A 23,410-nucleotide genomic window follows, 5' to 3' on the forward strand; every position below is an offset into this window, starting at 1 on the left:
ATGTCATTCTTTAAATACAAGGAAAATACAATAAATCAAGTTGTGATTATTGTTTGTGAGTTTTTTGGTAAAATGGATTTTATGCCGTGGTGATACGGACCGATGTTGAATTTAGTTAATCCGATACATTAAAATAACATTAAGGATTCAAAAACTGGAATGATTGAAATCGAGTTATAAACTAGGGGAATATAAGTGTTTAAAGTGGGCAGGGAGTTTTCTGTCCCGCTCTCGCATATTGGAAAATTGTACAGATTTAGGGCTAATTGTATTGTGACGTCACTGATACCTCGTGCTGTCTCTGTCTGGTAAACTTAATTTTTATCCACTTTGAATGTATTTGTGTAGTTTTTCATGCATTTTTCGCGTCGTACAGTGTGGAAGTACTTCCTGAAATAAAAATCAAAACGTTAATAACCCACATTATTTCATGATTACCAAAAGAATTTCTATCACAGTAATTTTATAGATCAACAAATTTACATAATATAGTATAAAATAAACATGCACGTTTCACACCCACATATATATTATCAGTAGTATAGACAGACCTCCAGACATGTTTGAACAGTGTGTCACCCAGTTAGCGGACGTTACATAATTCACAGACGGACATGGCATATTTTTTATATATATATAATGCAATTTGCATCGGGCCGCGATCAAACGAATATCGGGGACCTTGGTTTATGTATCGCCGTCTGTCGTCAAGTCGATATATTAAATGTTAAGTTTTTTTGCACGTATAAGGGCCTTTATTGTTGTTTCGGTGTTCGTTTTAAAATCATGTTTTTGTTTTATTGCTTTGAATGACGAGACGAGCTTGCCGTTCGCGTGATGGTAAGCGATACGGCCGCCCATAAGCAGTAGAAACACCATCCAACACCTTGAATTAAAAAGTAATAATAATATCAGCCCTGTATTATATACTTGCCCACTGCTGAGCACGGGCCTCCTCTACTACTGAGAGGGATTAGGCCTTAGTCCACCACGCTGGCCTAGTGCGGATTGGTAGACTTCACACACCTTCGAAATTCCTATACAGAACTTCTCAGGTATGCAGGTTTCCTCACGATGTTTTCCTTCACAGTTAAAGCGAACGATAAATTCACAAAGAATACACACATAATTTTTAGAAAAGTCACAGGTGTGTGCCCCTGTTTGATTACAAAGTATTGTTTGGTATTTAACTGCGCTAGCCATCTTGAGACATGAGATGTTAAGTCTTATTATTTCCAGTAGTATATGTATATGTTATATGTATAGTATATGTATTAGGTTTTTTTTTGTTATGGCAATGTAATTAACTATCTCGGGGCCCTATTCCGTCTACGGGGGCGAATCCGCCTTTTTCGAACTACTTCTAATTGATGGACAGCTATGATAGCCGTATAGGTAAATACTTAAATAGTTCCTTTTTTTTACGCTGCAATGAAAGCTGTTCGACGGAATTGCCCCTTGGTTTTAATTAGGAATAGAAAATACATTTTAGTTTACGCTTTTTGCATTTTCAAGGGTAGGCAGAGGTGTACTGCCACATTTTGCGAGCTGTTACGTTCCATGTAATAGGGGAGGAACTTATTCCCACTTGCTGGCAACAATTCCGGACTCTGCATCAAGTTTATATTAGGCTTGAAAAACCTAATACTATTTAGACCGTCCCGAGATTCAAACCTGGGATATTCCAGGAAGAACTAGGTACAGGATGTATAAATTTATAGTTTTTCTTGAGTTATCTATATGGTTTTATATAAATATTGGTATGAATGTTTTATGGTACTACAGTCTTTTAGAAAACTGTGTATTTGTACTAATGATGTTCATGGAACACAGCATCCTAAATTAAAAGAGATTGATTAATGTTATCTTTGTTGGAAATTCCGAATCACGTGATTGTTATGAATCAGAACATTTGGAAATCATTAGTTCATCTGAAACGGAAAAGGCTGAATCATATTGGATCATGTTTTTAAGATTAAGGTGCAGTTTTTTTTTGTTAAGTTTGCGCGATCTTTTGTATTGTCGATAATTTTAAATGGATTAAAACCTAATTGAGTGCAATGGTAAAGAACTGCATTAGTATCTTCATGGTTTATGAAAATCCACTTAGTAGGGATAACAATCTTGGTTTATCTATGTTCATACAAATTGTTGCGATATTTTTCACAGTTTTGTTTTTAATAAGTGAATTCTGGACTGTCTCGGTGAGGTAGTTGTATTACGGTACGACTGCAGTGCTGAAGTCTCAGGTTCGATCGCCGGGTCGAGAAGTGATATTGGGTTTTTCTATTCAGTATCAGCTCGGAGTCTGCAATTCGTGCACGATATGGCGATAGGCTCGCTTCATCATAACATGGAAGGAATACGCATGGCGGCAAGTAGGTGCACCAGTTGGGCCTCTGTCTACCCCTTCGTGGATTAAAGGCGTGCGTGTGTGAATTTTTTATGTATACTGTAGAAATCGAAACTGGTAATGATTTGTTAGAAGATATGGTTACATTTCTGTCTACCACATGTTATACAACAGTGATTGTAACGTGACGCTAACTCAGGCACAACACAGAGCATACTGGCGTAGAGCATGTAACGGTACATGTCGGTGTTTATGTTTTTGTTCTATCTAGATTCAAAGCGCAGGCGCTGATAAAAAAATGCGCACACACACGACGGAATGCGATATTCAACGTTAAAAATACACAATAATCGCGTCGGCGGCAACACCGCCAGTAGTGACATGCCGGAACATAACAGCGATGCGTTTACTATTGCCGGTTGTGTTGAGACGCACGCCGGCCAGCCTTCCACAGTCCCAGCGATATGCTCCGATCGTTTCGCCGAATTCGCAATTGAATACGGGCCGGGGTGTGCGGGGCGCGAGGGGGGGCTCGAGCGGGAGATTTGGCTGTTGGCCTTGACAATGAACCGCCGGCGCGCACACATCCGCAACGTTTGTTATGTGTTCGATAAACACACACACACGCACAGAAGTTATTCCACGAATAGCCTCCTCCTACACAATTAGGTATAGGGTTGCCGGTCGTTATTGATTTTTTTTCGTGTCTAACTGTGTAAAAAATTCAAGGTAATGTACTTACTGTATAGTATCGTGAAAATGTGGTTAATATTGGTGATAGTTTAGTTATACGACGCCATTGGCATGATATCCCTTTCTCGGTATCAAAGTATTGTGTTATTATGATGGTCCCTAAAATTCAAGCTATCTCCCATACTAATTTCCAAAAAGCCGTGAAAATACGATAAGCATTACTATGATTATACTATATTATACTGTTGCTTAAATCTAAATAATATCCTCTGTCTTACTGCTTAAAAATTCACGTATTGATCAACCGAAAATGACCCATATTTTATTCAACGATACATTTCATAATTTCACCAAATTATCGTGTAATAGATAAGGTTGCTAGCATGTGATTAATGCAGTAGGTAATATAAATGCGACAAAAGCGAACTGTTTTGGTATATTTGCATTTTTTACAATATTTAACGATATTACGTACCTATCTATCGAACGCAATGGTTCTCTTTTATTGTTATGGGTGCGGTGAGGGATCACAACCTTCTAAACACTCACACTGTTACACCAAGTCTGGTTCCTCCACCGTCTTTTGGTAAGATAAATGAGTATTTTAAAGGGGGATTTTTAGGGCTGTCGGTAATCCCACTAACAGCTAAGTTGCCATTTTACGTAATTCTTCTGTAAGGCAACTTAGGATCGTAGCCGAATTCATTCTTCTACATACATTTTCCACACCTCCCAATTGTCATAAGTGAGATTTGGCCTTATGTTTACATTCCTTAGCATTATGCCAGCGTTTATACCTACTTATTACTCGTAATTAATCTTCTTGATGTCAGTTCTACATTTGGCACTAGAAAATCGCGAGAAAAATCACCAAAAACACGATCATATATGTCTATTTATATATAGAATTACTCACACGTGCTAAAACACGCTTTGTGATAAATATAGCGATAGTGACTGTAGATGCAGTGTTTTTTTTTATGCAAAAATAAATTGTCCCAACACTGAAATTCTTTATATCCCACTACAAAGATGAAAATTATGACAAAATTCAAACGAAGACGTTTTATTTTTGCAAAAAAATGACGAGTGTTCAGTTTAATGACGGACGCTTCGTCATTCAAAAAACGTCAGCCAAAAGTCGTGCAATGTTTTGTCATTTGTGCATCGTACATAAGAGTTGTAGCCAAGTGCGTGGTACATAAGAGTTGTTGTAGTGTTGTTTGCCTACGGTGTAGTCTACAGCATGAATGGGCTGGTTTAACCGTCTTATAATGAATAGGCGATGTTTAATCACACATTTGATTATTACTAATAGTTGTAAATATAAATCCTTTTGGTTTTCTATTCTAGTCTAGTCTCGGTAACTTCACTTGCATCTTTACATATTGCTCCACAAAACATAGATTTTAGTATGTACAAAAAACACACATTACATACATTAAAAGTAGATTTCATTCGCTCTGAAATGTTGAACATAAAATTTCTAGAAAATGATTTCATAATTCGCCTATTCACTCACACGACTCGTTGAAAACTATTTTTTTTGTAAAAAAAATTAAAGTGCCAACCCTAATGCCGAAAACCCACAATAGTGTGCGAGCAGGCGCGCCGTGCGACGCCGCGTGCCTGCCCTAAGACAACTTATACATAGACAGCCTAGGGCCCAGACGGGACGTTTGATACCTCCCAGAGATTTGGCGGGCGCGCGTGTGTGCGTGCCGGCGACGGCGGCTTTTTGCACACTTTCTTATATCGACTGTGTTGACTTGTTCTATGATGTATACGGAATTTGTATGAGTTTCGGAATAAAATTGTATGACAGAAAATATATTATTATTTCTGAATTGCTGAAACGTAGTCATGGAAAACGCGCTAGATATGAGAGTCAGATTTTCCATTAAATTTCTATTTGAATCGATAGTTAAACTAATTAAAAATGGCTACAGTTTTAATAGAATGCTTATTATGTAGTAATGAATATAGGACCGGGTAGTATTTGATATGTGGCAGTGGTGAAGGGTGAAATTTTTCAAAATGTAACCCGAGGCAAACAAAAATTTTGCAGTTAAAATATCGCGGTCAATTTAACACAAAACAAAAACTAAGACAAACGTAAATAAACCTAAAAGGGAAGCCGGTAGGAATCGAGTTGTAAAGACGCTTCGCCCGTGGTACGTGGTTCTAATGGTAGGTGGTTAGTTCTATTAGTCCGCGACGCTATCAAATGTGGATAGGTAGATCGCAAATGTTCCATGCTTTACATACTTTTATTGTGAATTTCTCGTTTAGCAATTTTTTTAGTTTTCCTTCCCTTTTAACTCGAGTTCTCGGTAATGATAGAATTAATTTGATTTCCTTAAAGAAATTTAAATATAATTTTAAAAAAAATGATATGAAATTTTAAAGTATGTTGTTAAAGTTGAGATTACGACAGATGTTGACTGCTATGATGCAATGTGAAGATGTCACCTTTACTCGGTCACATATTGCTACTAAAGAATCGTATTCACTACGCGACAGTTAAAATCACAACCTAAAACGCACTATGTTAAAAAATATGACATGAGCAGCGCCATGTTGCGAATTAGCAAGTGTCATATTGCGTAGATCACTTACGTTTTCAAAAATATCTGAAATTATTTGTCGCGTCAATCCCAGATTGTACAGAGATGAAAAAATTTAAATGTATTCAAAATAATGATTTCTTATGTTTACGCGAATGTTAGACATTAAAATTAGACTACTTTTCGTCCCTCCTACGACCACGAAGGCTGCAAAGTATTCGAAACGTCGGGAGAAAAATAAAATGTTAAAATCGCGATAAAATCCGAAAATTAGTTTAATTTTAATACTCAAAATAATTTCCTACTAAGTAAAAACTAAAATCCAATTATCATGCCCTTCTTGATTCCCGTTCTTCTCTTGTTTCGTAACTAGCGGGTAAAGGTTTACGAAATAAAGTATTCAAATAAATTATTATGTTTATCATTATAGGTACAGACAGTTTACCTTCGGATTCTTTTTATATCTTAATATTTGATTATTACGACGCATTGCCGAAGGATAACTGATGATGCCAGAGATGATAAAAGGATGACACGGAACGCATACAAATTACAGTTACTATACATCGGTCCAACCGTTTGTTTTACTTTGACATAAGCACGGTTATAAAGTTCCATAATTACATGGAATCATAGACAAACAAATTGTTCATGGACGCTTTTTCCAATAGTGAGGTATCCGATTTTAATAGATCGATATTTATTGAGCCCACGCGTTGTTTATTGATTATTCGTCTTATACTTTAAAAGCTGTGGCAGTGTATCTAAAATATTCTCATTTTATATACATAAATATATTATGTTTGATCGTATCAAATAATAAATAATTATGTCTGCCGTATTTGTTTGTTTTAATATATAAGATATTACCATTTGAACGCCTCGGTGTATTAATTACCAATTCAAAATTAACATAATTTATCAATGTGTAAAATCGATCATAACTTTATCATTAATTTTATCGATCGTTATAAGAAATTTAATCGGTAACGCATTAGCACACCACTAATTGATTAGTACTCGAGCTGTCAAAAGTAAAATAAATGGTTGGACGAAGTATAAGCGATAGCATATTAAACTGTCTTCGATGAAGTGTCAAACGTTTACTGCATTTACTCGTATTGGCTTCGAACTGAGACTACGCCCGTGCATAAGTCCTTTCGCCACGTAAAAGTAACCTTTAGGGCTCGGGGATAAGAGTCTACGTTTGTAGTTAAGATCAAGGGCTGGTTTCGCAACTTCTGAGCGTATACTACTCCTCATATGAATGTATAAGCCAAAAATAAAAGTCATAATCATTTATGCTCCCAAATTAATGGTAATGAAATAAGTACTTATATTTGTAGTACTGGCAATTTGCTCCCATGGGAGCTAATGTAATTTTTAATATTTTTGAATAGATGGCGTTCGCGTCGAGTTTTTGAGATTTTTGTAGAGGAATAGGGTTTACACGCAGGCGAAGCCGCGAGCAACGCTTAGTAATAAAGCAACGAGTATAAACGGTCACAGAGACTAATCTATCAACTAGTATTAAAAAAAAATAATCATGTATTGGATTTAATATCTATATATATAAAAATAAATCCCTATTTCCCTTGGTCACGCCATCACGCATGAACGGCTGGACCGATTTCACTATTTTTTTTGTATGTTTTTTATTGTCCGGAGAAGGTTCTTATGAATGAAAAAAAAACAAATAATTGCGCGGAAATTTAGAGAATTTAAGAAAACTTAACGAAACTATTAATTTTATTTAACTAACAATTGTTTGAAATAACTGTCAGCGATTGACAGAATGCGCGCTGCAAATTCATAGTTAAGACGGGACGTTGTCGGATCAGCTAGTTAATAATAATATCTAATGTAACCAACGCCCGTTATGAGGCCAAAGTTCTTTCCGCCAACCAACCGGACCAGACTTAAATATCAATTGTCTATTTTAAACTTGATTATAAATCGCCTGGGAAACATTTTATTGTCAGAGTTAGGGTTACATCATGTTAGTTTGTAACAAAAAGTTGTATACCGTAATAAATTGTAAATATATGAGTATATCTCGAGTTAAATGTCCGTAACGAATTATTATAATTTCTCTGTTATCTATTTTTTGTTTTCTTAATAAATTAGTTTATATTATTTAAAAGAACGAATGTATTTAAACAAACAAAATCAAACACAGTAAATTTCGTAACAAACTTCCGCAAAAACTATTTCGTTGCATACATTAATTTCTATACTCATATAGGGGTTGTGTTTCGAATATTTTCGCAAAGGCATATTCACAATCGACAGTAACTGAATATTAAAAAAAGAGAATAAAGTCGAATTAAGAATAATAACACCATTTCTGTTTTTAGAAGGTGCATGCAATACGAACAAGTTTCATGAAGGGGTTAAATATTAGTACATAAAGACCATTTTGTATATGACATCGAGCCCTTTTCCAAACGGTCTAGGGATCGATAGGGTCTACCGATTTAAATCATGGCTAGAACGAATAAAATGAAAGTATAATACATGAAGGATATTTCCAAAACTGCCAACCCTATTCAGGTCGCAAGGCCACAACCAAACTTCGGTCGCGATTCGTTGCTGGAACAAGGTTGCATTCGCGTCTAGTGCTTTTTGCAAGTCTGCCGCGTCTGGGCATCCTATGACATCAGTAGGATGCATTTTGTCTAAAAGTTTTGCTGGTATGTTGGTCAAGGTTGCCAAATGTTGGCGGCCAAGGTCAGTTTGCTTTGGCATTGGCATATATTCATGTGCGGGATTAGTCTCTATTATACTCTATGACTAATGTGTTATAATGCTAATCTAATCAAATTTATTTGTAAATATATTTAGATATATTGCAATAGACTGAATAATTAAATTTCCTTAAATTAACATATAAGAAATGTATACAAATATAAGGTTTTAAATAAAATAAAATATGTAAATGTGAAGGTTGTAAGTAGTCTATGACTCCGAGCATTCATCAACAGAGAAAGCATATATTGATGAGGAGATATTGTAAGTTTCTTTTCGAATAATTTAACATTATCTATATATTCAATATCTGGACGAAATTTATATATCTGGCCCCTTTATAAATGGTTTTCCGAAAGAGCACAGAGGCCTTATCACTACATAGTATAAAACAAAGTTGCTTTCTCTGTCCCTATGTGTGCTTAAATCTTTAAAAATACGCAACGGATTTTGATGCGGTTTTTTTTAATAGATAGAGTGATTCAAGAGGAAGTTTTATATGTATAATATTAACATCCATTAAATAGTGGAGAAATATTGTTATTTTGTTATGTTATACCCGTGCGAAGCCAGAGCGGGCCGCTATGTTTTTATATACAACGTTCACAGTTTTTCTGTAGTGTATTTAGTATCAGCATTGCACCCGTGCGAAGCCGGGGCGGGTCGCTAGTATTCTCTATGACAATGTAAACTCGTAACAATCTAGTCTACTCGAACGATTTCCAGACTGCATTTATAAGAGCCTAAAAATTGAACGGAGTTCCATTTTGAAAAATTTCATTCTTCGCCACTGCAGTTATTTGGTGAACTGAAATTATTCGCCGTAATGTTTTAATATATGTATTTGGTGCGTAACAATGAACCTGACCTTTGATCATAAAATGTTATATTCATTTGTAAATATTTTAACTTAGTATTGTCTTTTGATACCTACTAAATCTCAGGTTTGCTAGAGTTTATGGGTATTATAATTTAGTATCTTTCCGCTTTCTTTTATAGTTGCACGGCACAGCGGTTCCTCTGCAACCGATGGTAAGTGGAGTGGGGTCCAATAGAATGTCGACTGACGAGAGATGATTACCCCATTCGACACAATTATGCCGGCCTATAGGATCCCTGAACGCGACTCTTACGTGAGCCACTATGGCGAGTTTTAACACCTTGTGTTCGGTGGTCGCTATCCGGACGGATGTAAAATATATCCTACCACGAGCAAAAGAAGTTAACTATGATTAAAATATTTAGACATACGATTACTCCAAACAGGTAGAGTCTAAATTTAAATAACATCGTAGAAAAGCGAATGGATACCAATATATTATTAGCTTCCCTATAAGTTCTCAGACTACTTTTTGTTTCGTCCTTTGTTAATTTTTTGTTAGTCTATTAATTCCCTAGTCCAGACTATGCTTTGTCTAGATTCTCGACTGCACCAAGGTCGCTTGCAGTTTCCTGCATATATACCGCTACACGTGTAAGTTGGCGTGTGTCTATACTAGAGTGATTTGCTAGCTTTTAGGAAGGCGTTCTCATATACAGGGTCATTTTGATATTACGTTACTAAATGAAACCACATACTCATCTTCACCTTTGCTGACATTGTGCCAAAGGTAATCCATTAATAACTAATATTTTCACGAAAAATCTGGTTTTAGTTTTCTGATTTTTTGATCATTTTATAGTTCAATGCGAATATGGCGTGTGCTTGGATGTATTTGTGACTGAAAGTATGATGATGTTGCCACTACAACGAATTACTAGTAGTAGTGGCTTTAGGGCGCGTAAAATTTAAATTACTTTTCATTAATATTTATTTCGTCCGAAACATACACCTTTTACTTTACATCTCAAGTAACTTATTGTAAAGTGGTATTTCGAAGTAAATCAGTACCTATGTCGTTTTATTTAGAAATGCCATGTCAAAATGATCCTGTATATGGCGGAGCGCAGCGCACAGAATGTTATACTGTCAAACTATTATCGACATTGTCTTCATTGATATAAAAGTTCAAAATCAATTAACATAACATTAAATTGCATTACATTGATTTGTTAATTAATTTATTATTGCAATGAAGACAATTTCCATAATAGTTTGATAGTATAAAATTCTCTGCGCTGCACTCCGCTATGTGTGCACCGCCATCTTAGGTTTCTAAATAGTTGTAACGACATCCTTTATTTGTTGAATGTACATATTTCAGTGTGTTTGCATAATAAAAATATGCAATTCATTTTTGTACTGGCAACGATAACTTTAAAACGAAAAGAAGTGACGCCTTCAAAGCAGGTTTATTATTTACCTAGGCAGGCCACAGTGCCTGAATAAACAAGCGTTCCATTGCTCACTTACAATACTTGCATTCGACCTTAGACATAAAGCACAGTCTGCCCGCGCCCGAACTATTCAAGTCCATATTCAGACGTTTCCACTAATTGGTTCGTTGCTATTAAAACTTTTTTGCACTCCTTGCGATTAGTAGGTTTTTATGTTCGGACTATTATTTTTTACGGCTCGCTGATTATTTGATGTTAATAATATTCTTTAGTTGTTACTTAAAGAATTAATATATTAGCGTATAAACAACGTTGGTTACGTCAGTAGTATAATAAAAATAGCCCTGTGTTATATACTGTCCATTGCAGAGCCCGGGACTCATCTACTACTAAAAGGGTTTGGGCCTTAGTCCACCACGCTGGCTTAGGGGGCATTCCACGTGAAGCGGGCACGAAAAAAAACTCGATGTCTCAGATTTTCGTAATATTTGATTATGTTATACCTGTATATGTCCTCGATCCAGATACAAAATATTATTAAAGTGTAAAGCCTGGTAAGCGAGTTAAAGGACTTTGAAGTATTGACTGGCCGGCTGGTATACGCCACTTCGAATCCAATTATCAAGTTTTTAAATGTTACAATAAAATAAATAAAGCAATGAAATAAATACTTCATTTAATGAGCTTTTTTATTGTATTTTTGGAAATTGAAAAATGTTTTTTTTTCTTTGAAAAAATATGTTTGAAAGTTTCAAACTTGAATTTCACAAAGTTGGCATATTTTTATTTTTTTATTTTTTTTCTAAAAATAGCTCCTATTGTATAGATAATTCCTGCGAAGTTTCATAATGGGCTGAGAAGTAGTTTAGGAGCTAGACCGATTACAGTGCCGAAGCGCGGTGGTCGCCAGAAAGAGCGAAGTAGTAAAAACTTTCAATTAAACTAAATACTTTCGATTAGACTATTTTATCATGTTTTGCATCGCTCTAACGATTCAATTACATCTGATTATAATATAAAAAAATATATTTATATTACTGACGGTGTACAACAACATTTAAACTAATATTTGTTTGCTACTTTTTTTTTGAAGTTGCTATAAAATTTAGCTTATTAAAGATAAGTAAATAATGAAACCTATAGCATGAAAAAAAAGGAAAACACTAAAAGGTCGCAAACAGAAATTGGTTGTTTGACGATTCCCACAACTTGGAAATTATGGAATGGGTCATTATTTTATTAAAAGTGCGATTTATGTATATTAGATTGTACCTATAGGCGGGATACCTTTAGGAAAACTTCACCTTTCAGCACTGGTGCCTACCACTTCGCCTTAGACGCGTGAACTTATGTTAGAGCCATTACATCGGATGTAGTTTGAAGTAAATTTTTAGAGTGTACGTACATATGAGGGTATTCAAAAGCCACGTCGTATATGCGTTTTATTATCTCTGTGCATTTCTTGAAGTCACGTGGGTTTTTTAATGTTCAAATCAATTAAACCACTAGTAAACTAGAACTAGAGTAATACTAGTAGTACTATTATTAAACTATGTACATTTAAATCTCGGCCAAATGTAAGAATTATATAACAAAAATTGTTTAATATAAGCTAAGTTAAACATTGTAGACTCAACATAATAAAATAAAGATTTCTCAAGGTTTCACAAGCTTACCGCTAAATATGTTGTAGTGTCATAAAATATATATCGTTTTATGATTTAAAATTTAGATTGTGATTTGACGTTTCAGAGCGGAATCCATCTTTGATCAAGGTCAATGGAAATGATAATAAATTATATTCGGCTAATTCTTGCTAACCGACATTTTCTTTAAACACTTCAAAGCAAATAGGTTTTGGAGTATTTATAACCTCAAGTGAAGTGTATACTAGATTGAAAAGAAAACTAACTAATTTTAATACAAAAATTATAGAAAGTAACTTCTACTGGCCATCTGCCCCCGAAATATTGGTCTCACTCTAAGTTTTTACAAGATTACGAATTGCCTATTTCTTAGTGTAAGACTTTTAAATTATGTAATGATCCAAGAACAGGCTTTCTTTCCTACTGAGGTTTTTAGTCCACTTGGCATCGGGTTGGTAGACTACGTCTCTTCGGAATTCCTATAGCGAACCATTGAGAATGCATGCGCTTCTTCAAAAAACATGTTTGGATCTGATTTATTTCTATTAGCGAACTGGAAATCTAAAAGGTGTATTTTTATATCTAGTTAGAGACTTTTGGGTAATGAATATTGACATTTCGAAGATTTTGGCATTCATTTTTGTAAATATACCAATGTCCACTGTAGTGATATATTGAAGTTTTGTTAATTTTGTATTTGTTTATTGAGAACCTCCTCCTTTTTAGTTTATGTGTATATAAAAGAATAATTGTTCTAAATGTTTAAAATGTTTATTTATTACACTTTTTATAAATGAAATATAAAGATGAACTTAATGCCGAAAGTATTTCTACTATACAGATAATGTTATAATACAATTAAATATAAATAAATGTAAGTCAGGATTATTCGCGAGTTATAGTAATAAAGGTAAAAACAAATCAATTGTTAAAGTGTAATCGATTAAAATAATCGATGTAGTGTTTTTTCAACATATTATGTTATGTAGGAGTGTCAATGCCCCAGGTAGGCGGCGCGACGGATACAATTATTATTTAAAACGAATAATTACTGGGGTTAACTCACTAATTATCACATTAATGTAAACAAGAATAATAAACTTCAATTATATTATTGTTCTTTTTTCAAGTGTCAATCGGAATTAAAAAAAGCATTCGTTATATAAATTTTTTTTTTTTTTCTTATATTGACTAATGTATTTACATTAACTTTGTATTTCATATACCGGCTTAAAACACGCATACATAATTGTCACATGACAAAATAAATCGAAATCAATTAAAGACCATGCACAAATTAAACATCTCTACCTGTAAACACGTTGCATTTACCTCACAACCCAAAAAACCGGAAAATTCATACAAACATAAGTCGAGTGTCGTCATACAATCTACATACAAAGTGGTTGGTATATAATTTACTGAACGGACCAATAGGATCGTCGGCCCTTGGCACGACTTCAGGGAATGTACGTATTGCATCGCAGCGTATGAAGGGACCAATCTGAGCTGTTACCACGTGGTGTCGCGTTGGGCGGCGCGCGCGCATGGTGGGGACGAGGCGGGCACCACGAGCCCAGCTGCCGGATACGCAATGCGTGCAGTGCGTGCCGCGTTGTGCGTGCGCGCCGTTCACCATTAGGCGGCGATTATTTTTTTTTTGTCATAAACGTGATTTCTTCCTTATAAATATGACATAAATTCGATCAGTTGAGTGTAATATAATAAAACAATAAGAAATTAATCTGAATTCAAACATACGTATATTTATTTTTATTCTAATAAAATTGTGTTAAATGTTGAAAATGTGCCCTTTGGATGACGCGTGGATGTTTTCAGACATCGTCACCTCGCTGGAGATGATCGATCATAATGTGAGTTTATATTTTGAACAAGTTAACGTCGAGACGAACATATCGCTGGCCAAACGCCACACCTACTGGCTGACTAAACAAAACATTGAACTTGTACCTAGGCCAGCTAGGAGTGATCTTTCCTACGGTTACTATCAAAGGTCTCTAGTTGTTGTTATTCATTATTAGGTATATTGTACAAAATTTTGCTTTACATTTTTAATTTATATATATTACGCCAAGTCGAAAAGCAAGGGGTAACCTTCGCATTCAGACCATTACCTAACAAAATGACAGTGATCTTTCCTTTTGTGATAGAGAACCCGACCTAACATATATTAATATGCATAAATTCGTACGGCAATAATTCTAATGATGATTAGATTTTTAAAAATTGAGAATGGGATGTCGATAGGAATCGGGTTATATGCTTTACTACTGAGTTTTAACATGGCAATTAAATTATAAATTAGTGCGTACAGGGATATCGAGTGAAATATATTACGCTCTCCCATTATCGTTCGATATTGGTCTACAATAATTTTATCAATAAACGATGTTATCGTACATATCGCCGTTTCAACACGACAATAATTTAGGGGTCGAGGTTAACATGTTTATGGCTAACTCCTGATTAAAATACTTGTTTGATCACATCTTAGTAAACGCAACTGAAATATAAGATGACCAAATGAAAAGTAACCTTAAGTGTTTTGCCAAAAAACCGCTAATCGAGTGAGCTAATATTGACGGTTAAAAGGTTAATTGACGTAAACGACCTTTTTTTTTATTTAATTAGGTTAAAAAACGTAGAAAAAAGAGCTGATTTTAAATATGTATGAAACTTATGTCGCAAAATATTTAATTTAATATTTAATAATAATATTTACTTCCTTGAAATTGTTAGGAGATTTTACCATACTATCTAGAGTACGAAGGACAAACATATAAGTCAAATTTATAATTCTAACCTTATAAAGGATAAAAAATACAAACAAGTATGACCATTGACCGGTCATATAATATTTTGTTGGTTTTCCTCAATAAAACATATTTTCCCTTGTTTTTAATATCACCTTCTTAATTATTTCTTGGTTAGACACAATGCAAAAGAGACAAGTTTGCAATGGTATATGTTTATTTATTTATTATTTTTTTCTCTAGATATTGTATAGTAAATAATTACTATAGGTGTTTCATGATATAAAAAATATTCGTATGCTAAAATACGACTCGGTCAAATTAAAAATGTCATTTTAACAATGCATCAATTGTCTCACTTTTATATTTAGTTAAGTTCCAATCTATTTGGTTGATAATTTTTATTTGACCACTGAGTTTTCACCCTTCAAAATAACATTTAACATAACACTTATTGTTTGTGGAAATGTTAAGATGTCTGAAATATACCGCCATTCGGATTTTGATAAATTTTGCTGCACAGTTTTATCAAATAAGAGATAACAAGCTACATTTTATTACGGAAAATGGGATTCTCGGTAAAGTACACAGTGGAATTTTTATTCCGGGAACAAACAGGCTACCTTTCGTTAAGGAAAATGTACTTATGTCCCGGCAAAATACTCAGTGATTTTTTTATACCGGGATCTTTGAAATCCGCGCGTGGAAATGTTAGCGACGCGTAGTTGAATAATTTACGCTTATTTATTGAGTTTGTGGAAAATTTCGCTATGTCTACGCAATAATTGATTACTAGCGTGGCAATGTAGAGTAGTAAAGTATGTTACAGATAAAGTTACGTTGTTTACATTCGTCTAAGTGTTACAATGTCGATAATGTTACGTAACAAATTATTAATTCTTGATAATTATAGTGTAAAAATAGAGACGTTCAACTAACCTTCTCGCAGTTATACTTATAACTAAACGAGTGGTTTTGATCTGCTGTTGGTAGGGAGTTTTTCAATGTTATGTTTTTTATTCGTGTTTGGACTTTGTCGTATGTGTGTCGATCTGATTGATGCCTATTTTGAGTAACAGCCCAATCCACTCATTTGGACATTGGCGAAATTAAATTACGCTGGAGACATGATTTCGAAAATAATGGTAGGAGATGTAAAAATAGGTAAAAAGGTAACATTTCTCACAGCTAAGCTTGTATGTATGATGCTACGGATTTTCTTGAACTCTTTTCTGTAATTTCCACCTACTTTATGAACTATGCTATATGTTTCGAAGTAAGTGGTGATTCGTTCAGAATAGTGATAGATTGCCTAAGAATCATATTTGCTATATTATTATATTTGCACAAAAAAAAACATTATATATTTTTTTAATCACTCAATACAGGTCAGTCGTGTAATATGTATTGTGTGTTAAAATTATAATAAAAAATCATTCTAGACGATGAAATACTGAATTGTATGCAATTCTCGCTTAATTACAAATCATTGTTTTCGCTAGCGACGTAATTTCGTCATATTAAATTTTAAAGGCCGAAATATCCATGATTATTAATTATTTTTACGTTTTTCTTTCAACTGCGAGAACTAATCACTAACTAGACGTGAATTTAAATTCTTTACTTGCCAATACTTGTTTAGTTACCCAGATTAAAGGTGAAACAAAATGTATGAAAATGGCCCTTAAGCTATAACCTTAAAGCAAATATAAATTTATAATGAAATTACATATTAACTATTTAGAAAAACATCGAATTATATTACAATTAATGGTTTTGTGTAAATGTAATGAATAAACAAAACACACTCATGCATCATTTTTGACATAATTAAAATAAGCATTGTAAATAAAATTATAATTTATTAAATGGAAATTTAATTTTATTGAATGAACGACAGCGTGAAATATATCCTATGCTATTCGCACACGGTCTATTTTGGAGTGTTATTTTCGAAAAGCGTATTTGTAAGTCACTGTGTCAGTGCTCCGGAGTTACCTACGTGTTCGGTCTGTGTACACGTGTTCCATAGATATATGCACATCTAGCGCATAGAAGTGCATCGAAGTTTCAATGTCACGTGTCATCGACCCCTCGACACTTGTTGCACTTTTTACGGCAACATTTCGATGAGTGAGACGATATGTTTTCCAATTCAAGTTTTGTTTGAACGTTTGTTGGGTGTTGCCTGTGTGTGCAGTGATGTATGCGCGTGTGATTCGTATCACGATTTAGTTATTGATAGGTTTGTTTGCGCTACAAATTATTCTGGATTTTTAAATAAAGTTACAATTGTAAATTTTAAACAGTTGAAATCAATTGATTTGAATATTCAACTTGGAAAATTTATTTTTATTTTTAAATCTTCTATTTGAATTTAAATCCGTTATATTTTATTCTTTTTTTGAATTTCGATTTTTTAACAGTCATCCAAGTTCGAGAATTTTCTTCGCATAGATGCTTCAGTCTTTAGCGTTCTATGGCTACCATAGTCCATAGTTATTGAATATCAATACTGGTCCACTTCCGCGTTCTGCCTTCAGTCTTCAGACACATAAGTCGTCCGACATTGACTTAATGCTCGGTATGGCGATAGGGGCGCCCGCTATCACATCATTAGCACTACACATAACTGGCATTTGAATAAATCTTAAAATTGCTGCAATCGCGGAATATTTTGTACAATTTAATGATAAGAAAAATATTATTAAAGTATGTTACTTCCTGTTACAAATTGTTAGTACCGTAATTTAACCACGGAGATAATGTTGACGCATACACGTGAATATTTTGAGTACAAATAATTTTTTTGGACAAAAACCCTAGTTTTGCTTACAACTACACCGGTCACAAATTGCAGGCAAGTTACTAAAAACAAAAAAAAACTCAATTTTCCGGTAGTACCCAAACATGGTTTTAGGCCTGTAACTTGGGATACCAAAAATAATCATACATAATATGATTAGTATTTTTAATACGTTTGCTCGGTGAGAACTTAAATAAAAATAAAGATTGAATAAGTAATATCAACAGTGAGGTATAAAAACATTATGTATGTCTTGTTTGAAACATTATGTACGGCTGTGGTGACGTAACGAGACATTTCGTAAGACAATTCGATCCGGGTTCGATTCCAATTCATAATTAGATATTTTTCGAAGTTGAAATTTGTTTGGCAAATGTTGTAACCGATAATTTTCCGTTGTATCTGATACATGGGTAACTTACCATGGGGTATATACAAGATATACCTTGCAGAGGTCAGAGGAAATTTTCCTAAAGGCAACTCTCACACACACACACACACACACACTAAAACAACATATAGATATTGGTAACTCGACACAACATACAGATATTGAAATTAAACTAATTTCCGGATTCTATCGCGGTTTTAGTATTTTATTTTCTCCCGACGTTTCGAAGACTTTGCAGCCTTCATGGTCACGGGGAGGACTGAGGTGTTGTTCATCCGTAAATATAAGAAATCATTACAACATATAGATACTAATAAGCATAAATGCGGTTTGCAAATCGTTCTAATGATACTTAGATTCTACATAAATTAAGAAATGGAAGTCGGCAGGAATCGTGTTATATGGACCCTTCCCTACTGATACCTTACTACAGGGTTAAAACTATTTTTTTTCCTTTTTATTTACGCACAATGGCCGACTACTTTACGGTCTAAGTGTGGAAAAAGGAACCCATAACCAAAACTAAATATTTGACCGACACGTGCAATTATTTGTTATTTAACGCAATCTATATTTATAAAATGAATCCATATTTCCCTTGGTCACGCCATCACGCGTGAACGGCTGGACCGATATCACTATTTTTTTGTTGTTGTGTTTGTTGTTGTCAGAAGGTTCTTATGAAAGAAAAAATTCAAAAAAATGCGCGGAAAATTAGAATATTTAAGAAAACTTAACGAAAATATGAATTTTGTATAACTATCAATTGTTTGAAATAACTGTCAGCGATTGACAGAATGCGCGCTGCAAATTCATAGTTAAGACGGGACGTCTGTCGGGTCAACTAGTTAAATAAAAATATAAACCTAAAGTTTACTTTGTAAAGCGGTAATGATGTATAAGTTTATTATTCGATAACATTTGAACTGTCAGCGTGTTTGGTTATTAATATTATTTGTGACGCATTTTACTCGCGAGTTCGATGCGCAAAAACTGAATGTCTTCAGCCGTGTTCAATAAACGATGCTGATCTCTACCTTCAATCCGGTTTTGAGAATGAACCAATCAAGTTACAAAACTAATTATTTAGATTTTACACGCTTTAATGTCACTACTGTCTTTATTGTCCCTCTTAATAGTAGAGGAGGGCCGTGCCCAACAGTGGGACAGTATATAATACAGGGCTGATATTATTATTATTATAATGTCACTCCTATCCATGGGCGCCGCTGAGATTGTTTTTAGGGAAATGCAACTGCAATCTACACACTATAGTAGGTACTACATATTTTTTTTTATTTTTTTTTATAAAATCCTTTGTATAATATGATAAACCATTATAAAAACTCTGTGGTCGATAGTTTCCAGTGTCATTCAGTTATATTTAATGTAATTTGTTTATAGACAAGGGGGTGCACGTGCACCCCCTCCCGGCGCTTATGATACTATCCCTCGTAGGCGAATATATCGGAACGCCAAAATCACTCTTATTGTTATAAACACACACATCATATTCGCAGTAAACTAAGAATTGATTGAAAAAAACAGTCAAATGGAATCGGAATTTTTTGCAAAAATATTCATTATTTCTGGATATTTTTTCACAATGTTAGCAGCAATAAAGACGAGTATGTGGTTTCGTGAGTAACGCAATGTAAAAATGTCCCTGTATACGATTATGTAATCACATACTAGCTGTATTAATTAACTATAACATTTCGATATAACATATTGAGTATCATTTTATAAGATACAATTTCTTCTAATTGAACCTAAATTTGTCCTGTAATAGAAATATATTATACCCATTTGTAAAAATCTGACAATATGCCTTCTCCATTTAATATTGAAAGTATTTCAAATTTCTTGCACCGAGTAATTTTTTTACTTCATAAATAACCAGAGACAAATTTACACCCTGCGTAATAATGACAATTGATATATAAAAAAAACTCAAAAACATATAAAAAAAAAACGTTTGCTATTATTTAGAATAATGTGTCCTACTAAAAAATGACTAGATTTTTCTATTAGATGCCTGCGATAGTGATTCACACAAAGAAATACAGCACCAGAGTAAATAATGCGTGTAACATTTAAGATAATGCACGGCATAAAACATTTGCCGTCCACGCTTTATTTTCGTCGCTCGCATTGTAAATCTTGTAATTTTTACATCACACGCACCGCATTGTCTCCGTCCATTTCGGCAACAAAAATAAAAAAAGATGGCGCCGAAAACGCATTGCGTCATTTATGTAACAGTTGCGAGTTGGGACGACGTTTGAATTATTTAATAGGCATCGGTGTATGACCGCCCGATGGTGCTGGCAAGGGCGTCATCTCCAAAAAATCCGAGAGTCTCGGCACCGGCGCGGAATTGACAATTTGGAAAATGAGCTGAAACAGAAACTCAGTAAACTCGTGAAGAGAAGTTACAATACCCATTAATCTATAAATGTAATGTAATGTTTTTGTATGTCGTTATTTTTTGTTCAACTTTATTCTCAAATCTTATCATCTTGATAGAGCTTTTGTACCTACAGCTTTGTCTAATTATATTATTGATTGTCCCGGACGCGTAGTTGTATTACGGTGTAGTTCTCAGTTGATTTTTCAGCATCAGAATTTGTGTCCTATATCGGGATAGGTTCGCCTTATGGTACTAAATACAACGGCGAAAAGTGGGTGCTGCGCCTTTGACTACTCCTTCGGGGATAAAAGGTGTGAGAGTATGAGTATATTATTGATCATGAACAATGTTGGTTACGAATAAATTACACCAAATTCTAAATTCAAAATGTGCCTCGTGTTCATCGTTCGTGCAAACAAGGCCTTAACGTAGCAGCGGATGGCGGTTGGCGGCTGCGTGTTCCGCGGGCGGGCGAGCCTCGCGGCGTCGCGCCGTGCCGTAGGTCGGGCACAATGTCGATGGCCGCGCAATGTCACCCCGTGCGGAGATATTCGGCCGCCTCCCCCGCCTCCCCCGCCTGTGCCCCGCGCCGCCCGCGCGACGCACCACCCCCGCCGACACCTCGCGCGCCCACCAGGCCCAGGCCCAAAATCAGCCGGCTCGCATCATTTCCGAACGGCGTGGCGGCATCCTTTGAATCTGGTGGGCCTTTTTGCGCATCAAGACCATGTTCAGTATTTCGAGTATGTCACGTTGCTTTAAATGTCGAGTATTTCAGCAATGCTCTGAGGAACTGGTTAAACATGGCGTGATGCGTAAGAACGGCGCGTCTTTTGTGACGCAATTGTGTTCTGAGTCAGTGCGTGCCACGTGGTGGAGCACACGCGACACATATACTTGAAGATTATGTAAATGAAGTTGTTTTACAGTTTTAACGATCGGTACGCGTGGAACATGTTATTCTGGTTACCGCGCGATAACCGATCCGTTTGAGGAATTCAGCATCAAAATCTATAGATTTGTTCCCTTTGTTCGATTGTAAAATGTCTCGTAGCGACGTGTTTTACCTATTTTGATAAAAGCGTTCTTATTTGCTTTTTTATGTTTATTGAGTACTGATTTGTGATAAAAAGATTGGACTTATATCTTATTATAAAAGTTACTAAAATTCTAAGTATAAGCAGTAACTTGTAAAATTAACAACAATTTTCCTGTAGTTGACTCCTTTTAGAAAAAATACAATTTTAATGAGAACCGTTTCTCAGAAATACTTTAAAAACCAAATAGTATAATAAAGTTGTTCCAAAATCTAGGAAAAAAATGTATCTGTGACTTCAGCGGCTGCGCACGACACTGACACAGCCTCTCGGTGGTGGTAGGTCAGTGCTGGTAATGGTGGTGGTTATATAACGAGCCACGCGCCGGCGGCAGGTGCCGTCGTGTTGCGGTCGTCCGCGTGATATTGGGCGCCGGCGGTCGTCGACCCCGAGCTATCTGCGTTATTTAGCCCGGCCCCAATGTCGGCGCAATGTCGAATTACAAGTTCACGGACCTAGTAGCGAGACGCCGCTGCGTGCCTCGTTATAACTACATACGAAACGCTTTTTATACAACATCATCTCGATGTTGTTTATCTATGTTCTATATTTGAATGACTAATTGTGATGTTTGCTTTTTTTTTACATCAATTAATAAACCTCTTTGACACGTGAAGAGTTTAAAAAGTGACGTTCCATTTTCAAATGTTGTGCGTTTGAAAATTTTCCCCCGGTTTTTGTTTATGGTTGTTTTACACGTGAAAAGTATAGATGTTTTTGTACGAAGTGTTTGTACCCGTGTAAAGTTTATCTATGTCAAAGAAGGACGATTTTTATAAATAACTAGCTTTTGCCCGCGGCTCCGCCCGCGTTATAAAGTTATTCAGGCTAAAGTTTTCCGTTATAAAAATAGTAGTTTCCCGGGAGCCTATGTTCTTCCCAGGGTCTCAAACTGTCTCCATACCAAATTTCATCTTAATACGTTAGGTAGTTGTTGAGTTTAACACGTTAAGGCAGACAGATGCAGCGGGGGACTTTGTTATATTATTTAGAACTTTTAAGTGAAACAATCCCGTCATACATCATTGTTGCATAACTTTAACCGTTTACGCAGCGCAGGCAACGGAAGCTCTCAAAACTCATAATTTTCCCCGTTTTTGCAACATGTTTCATTACTGCTCCGCTCCTATTGGTCATAGCATGATGATATATAGCCTATAGCATTCCAGGAACAAAGGGCTATCCAACACAAAAAAGATTTTTTCAGTTCAAACCGGTAGTTCCTGAGATTAGCCATTACTGCTCCGCTCCTATTGGTCATAGCGTGATGATATATAGCCTATAGCACTCCACGAATAAAGGGCTATCCAACGCAAAAAGAATTTTTCAGTTTGGACCGGTAGTTCCTGAGATTAGCCATTACTGCCCCGCTCCTATTGGGTATAGCGTGATGATATATAGCCTATAGCACTCCACAAACAAAGGGCTATCCAACGCAAAAAGAATTTTTCAGTTTGGACCGGTAGTTCCTGAGATTAGCCATTACTGCCCCGCTCCTATTGGGTATAGCGTGATGATATATAGCCTATAGCACTCCACGAACAAAGGGCTATCCAACGCAAAAAGAATTTTTCAGTTTGGACCAGTAGTTCCTGAGATTAGCGCGTTCAAACAAACAAACAAACAAACAAACAAACAAACAAAC

General features: G+C 35.2%; 1 protein-coding gene across 14 annotated transcripts in view; it reads left to right on the forward strand.

The window, feature by feature from the left end:
- LOC115453274 (steroid hormone receptor ERR2) overlaps positions 1-23,410 on the forward strand; it is a 59,306-nt gene that overhangs the window by 14,780 nt on the left and 21,116 nt on the right. For 3 of the 14 annotated variants that reach the window (XM_030181976.2, XM_030182030.2, XM_030182044.2), the window contains exon 1: positions 13,869-14,158. The exons of 6 other annotated variants lie outside the window; for them this stretch is intronic. In XM_030181976.2, the coding sequence (XP_030037836.1) occupies positions 14,081-14,158 (78 nt within the window). In that variant the 5' untranslated portion in view covers positions 13,869-14,080. Of the gene's footprint in view, positions 1-9,360; positions 9,394-13,863; positions 14,159-23,410 lie in introns of those variants that run through there. 5 more of the 14 variants (XM_030181990.2, XM_030182037.2, XM_030182005.2 and 2 more) reach the window with 4 other exon arrangements.

Source organism: Manduca sexta, chromosome 13 (genome assembly GCF_014839805.1).
Source record: "Manduca sexta isolate Smith_Timp_Sample1 chromosome 13, JHU_Msex_v1.0, whole genome shotgun sequence".
In the NCBI taxonomy this organism is placed as follows: Eukaryota; Metazoa; Arthropoda; class Insecta; order Lepidoptera; family Sphingidae; genus Manduca; species Manduca sexta.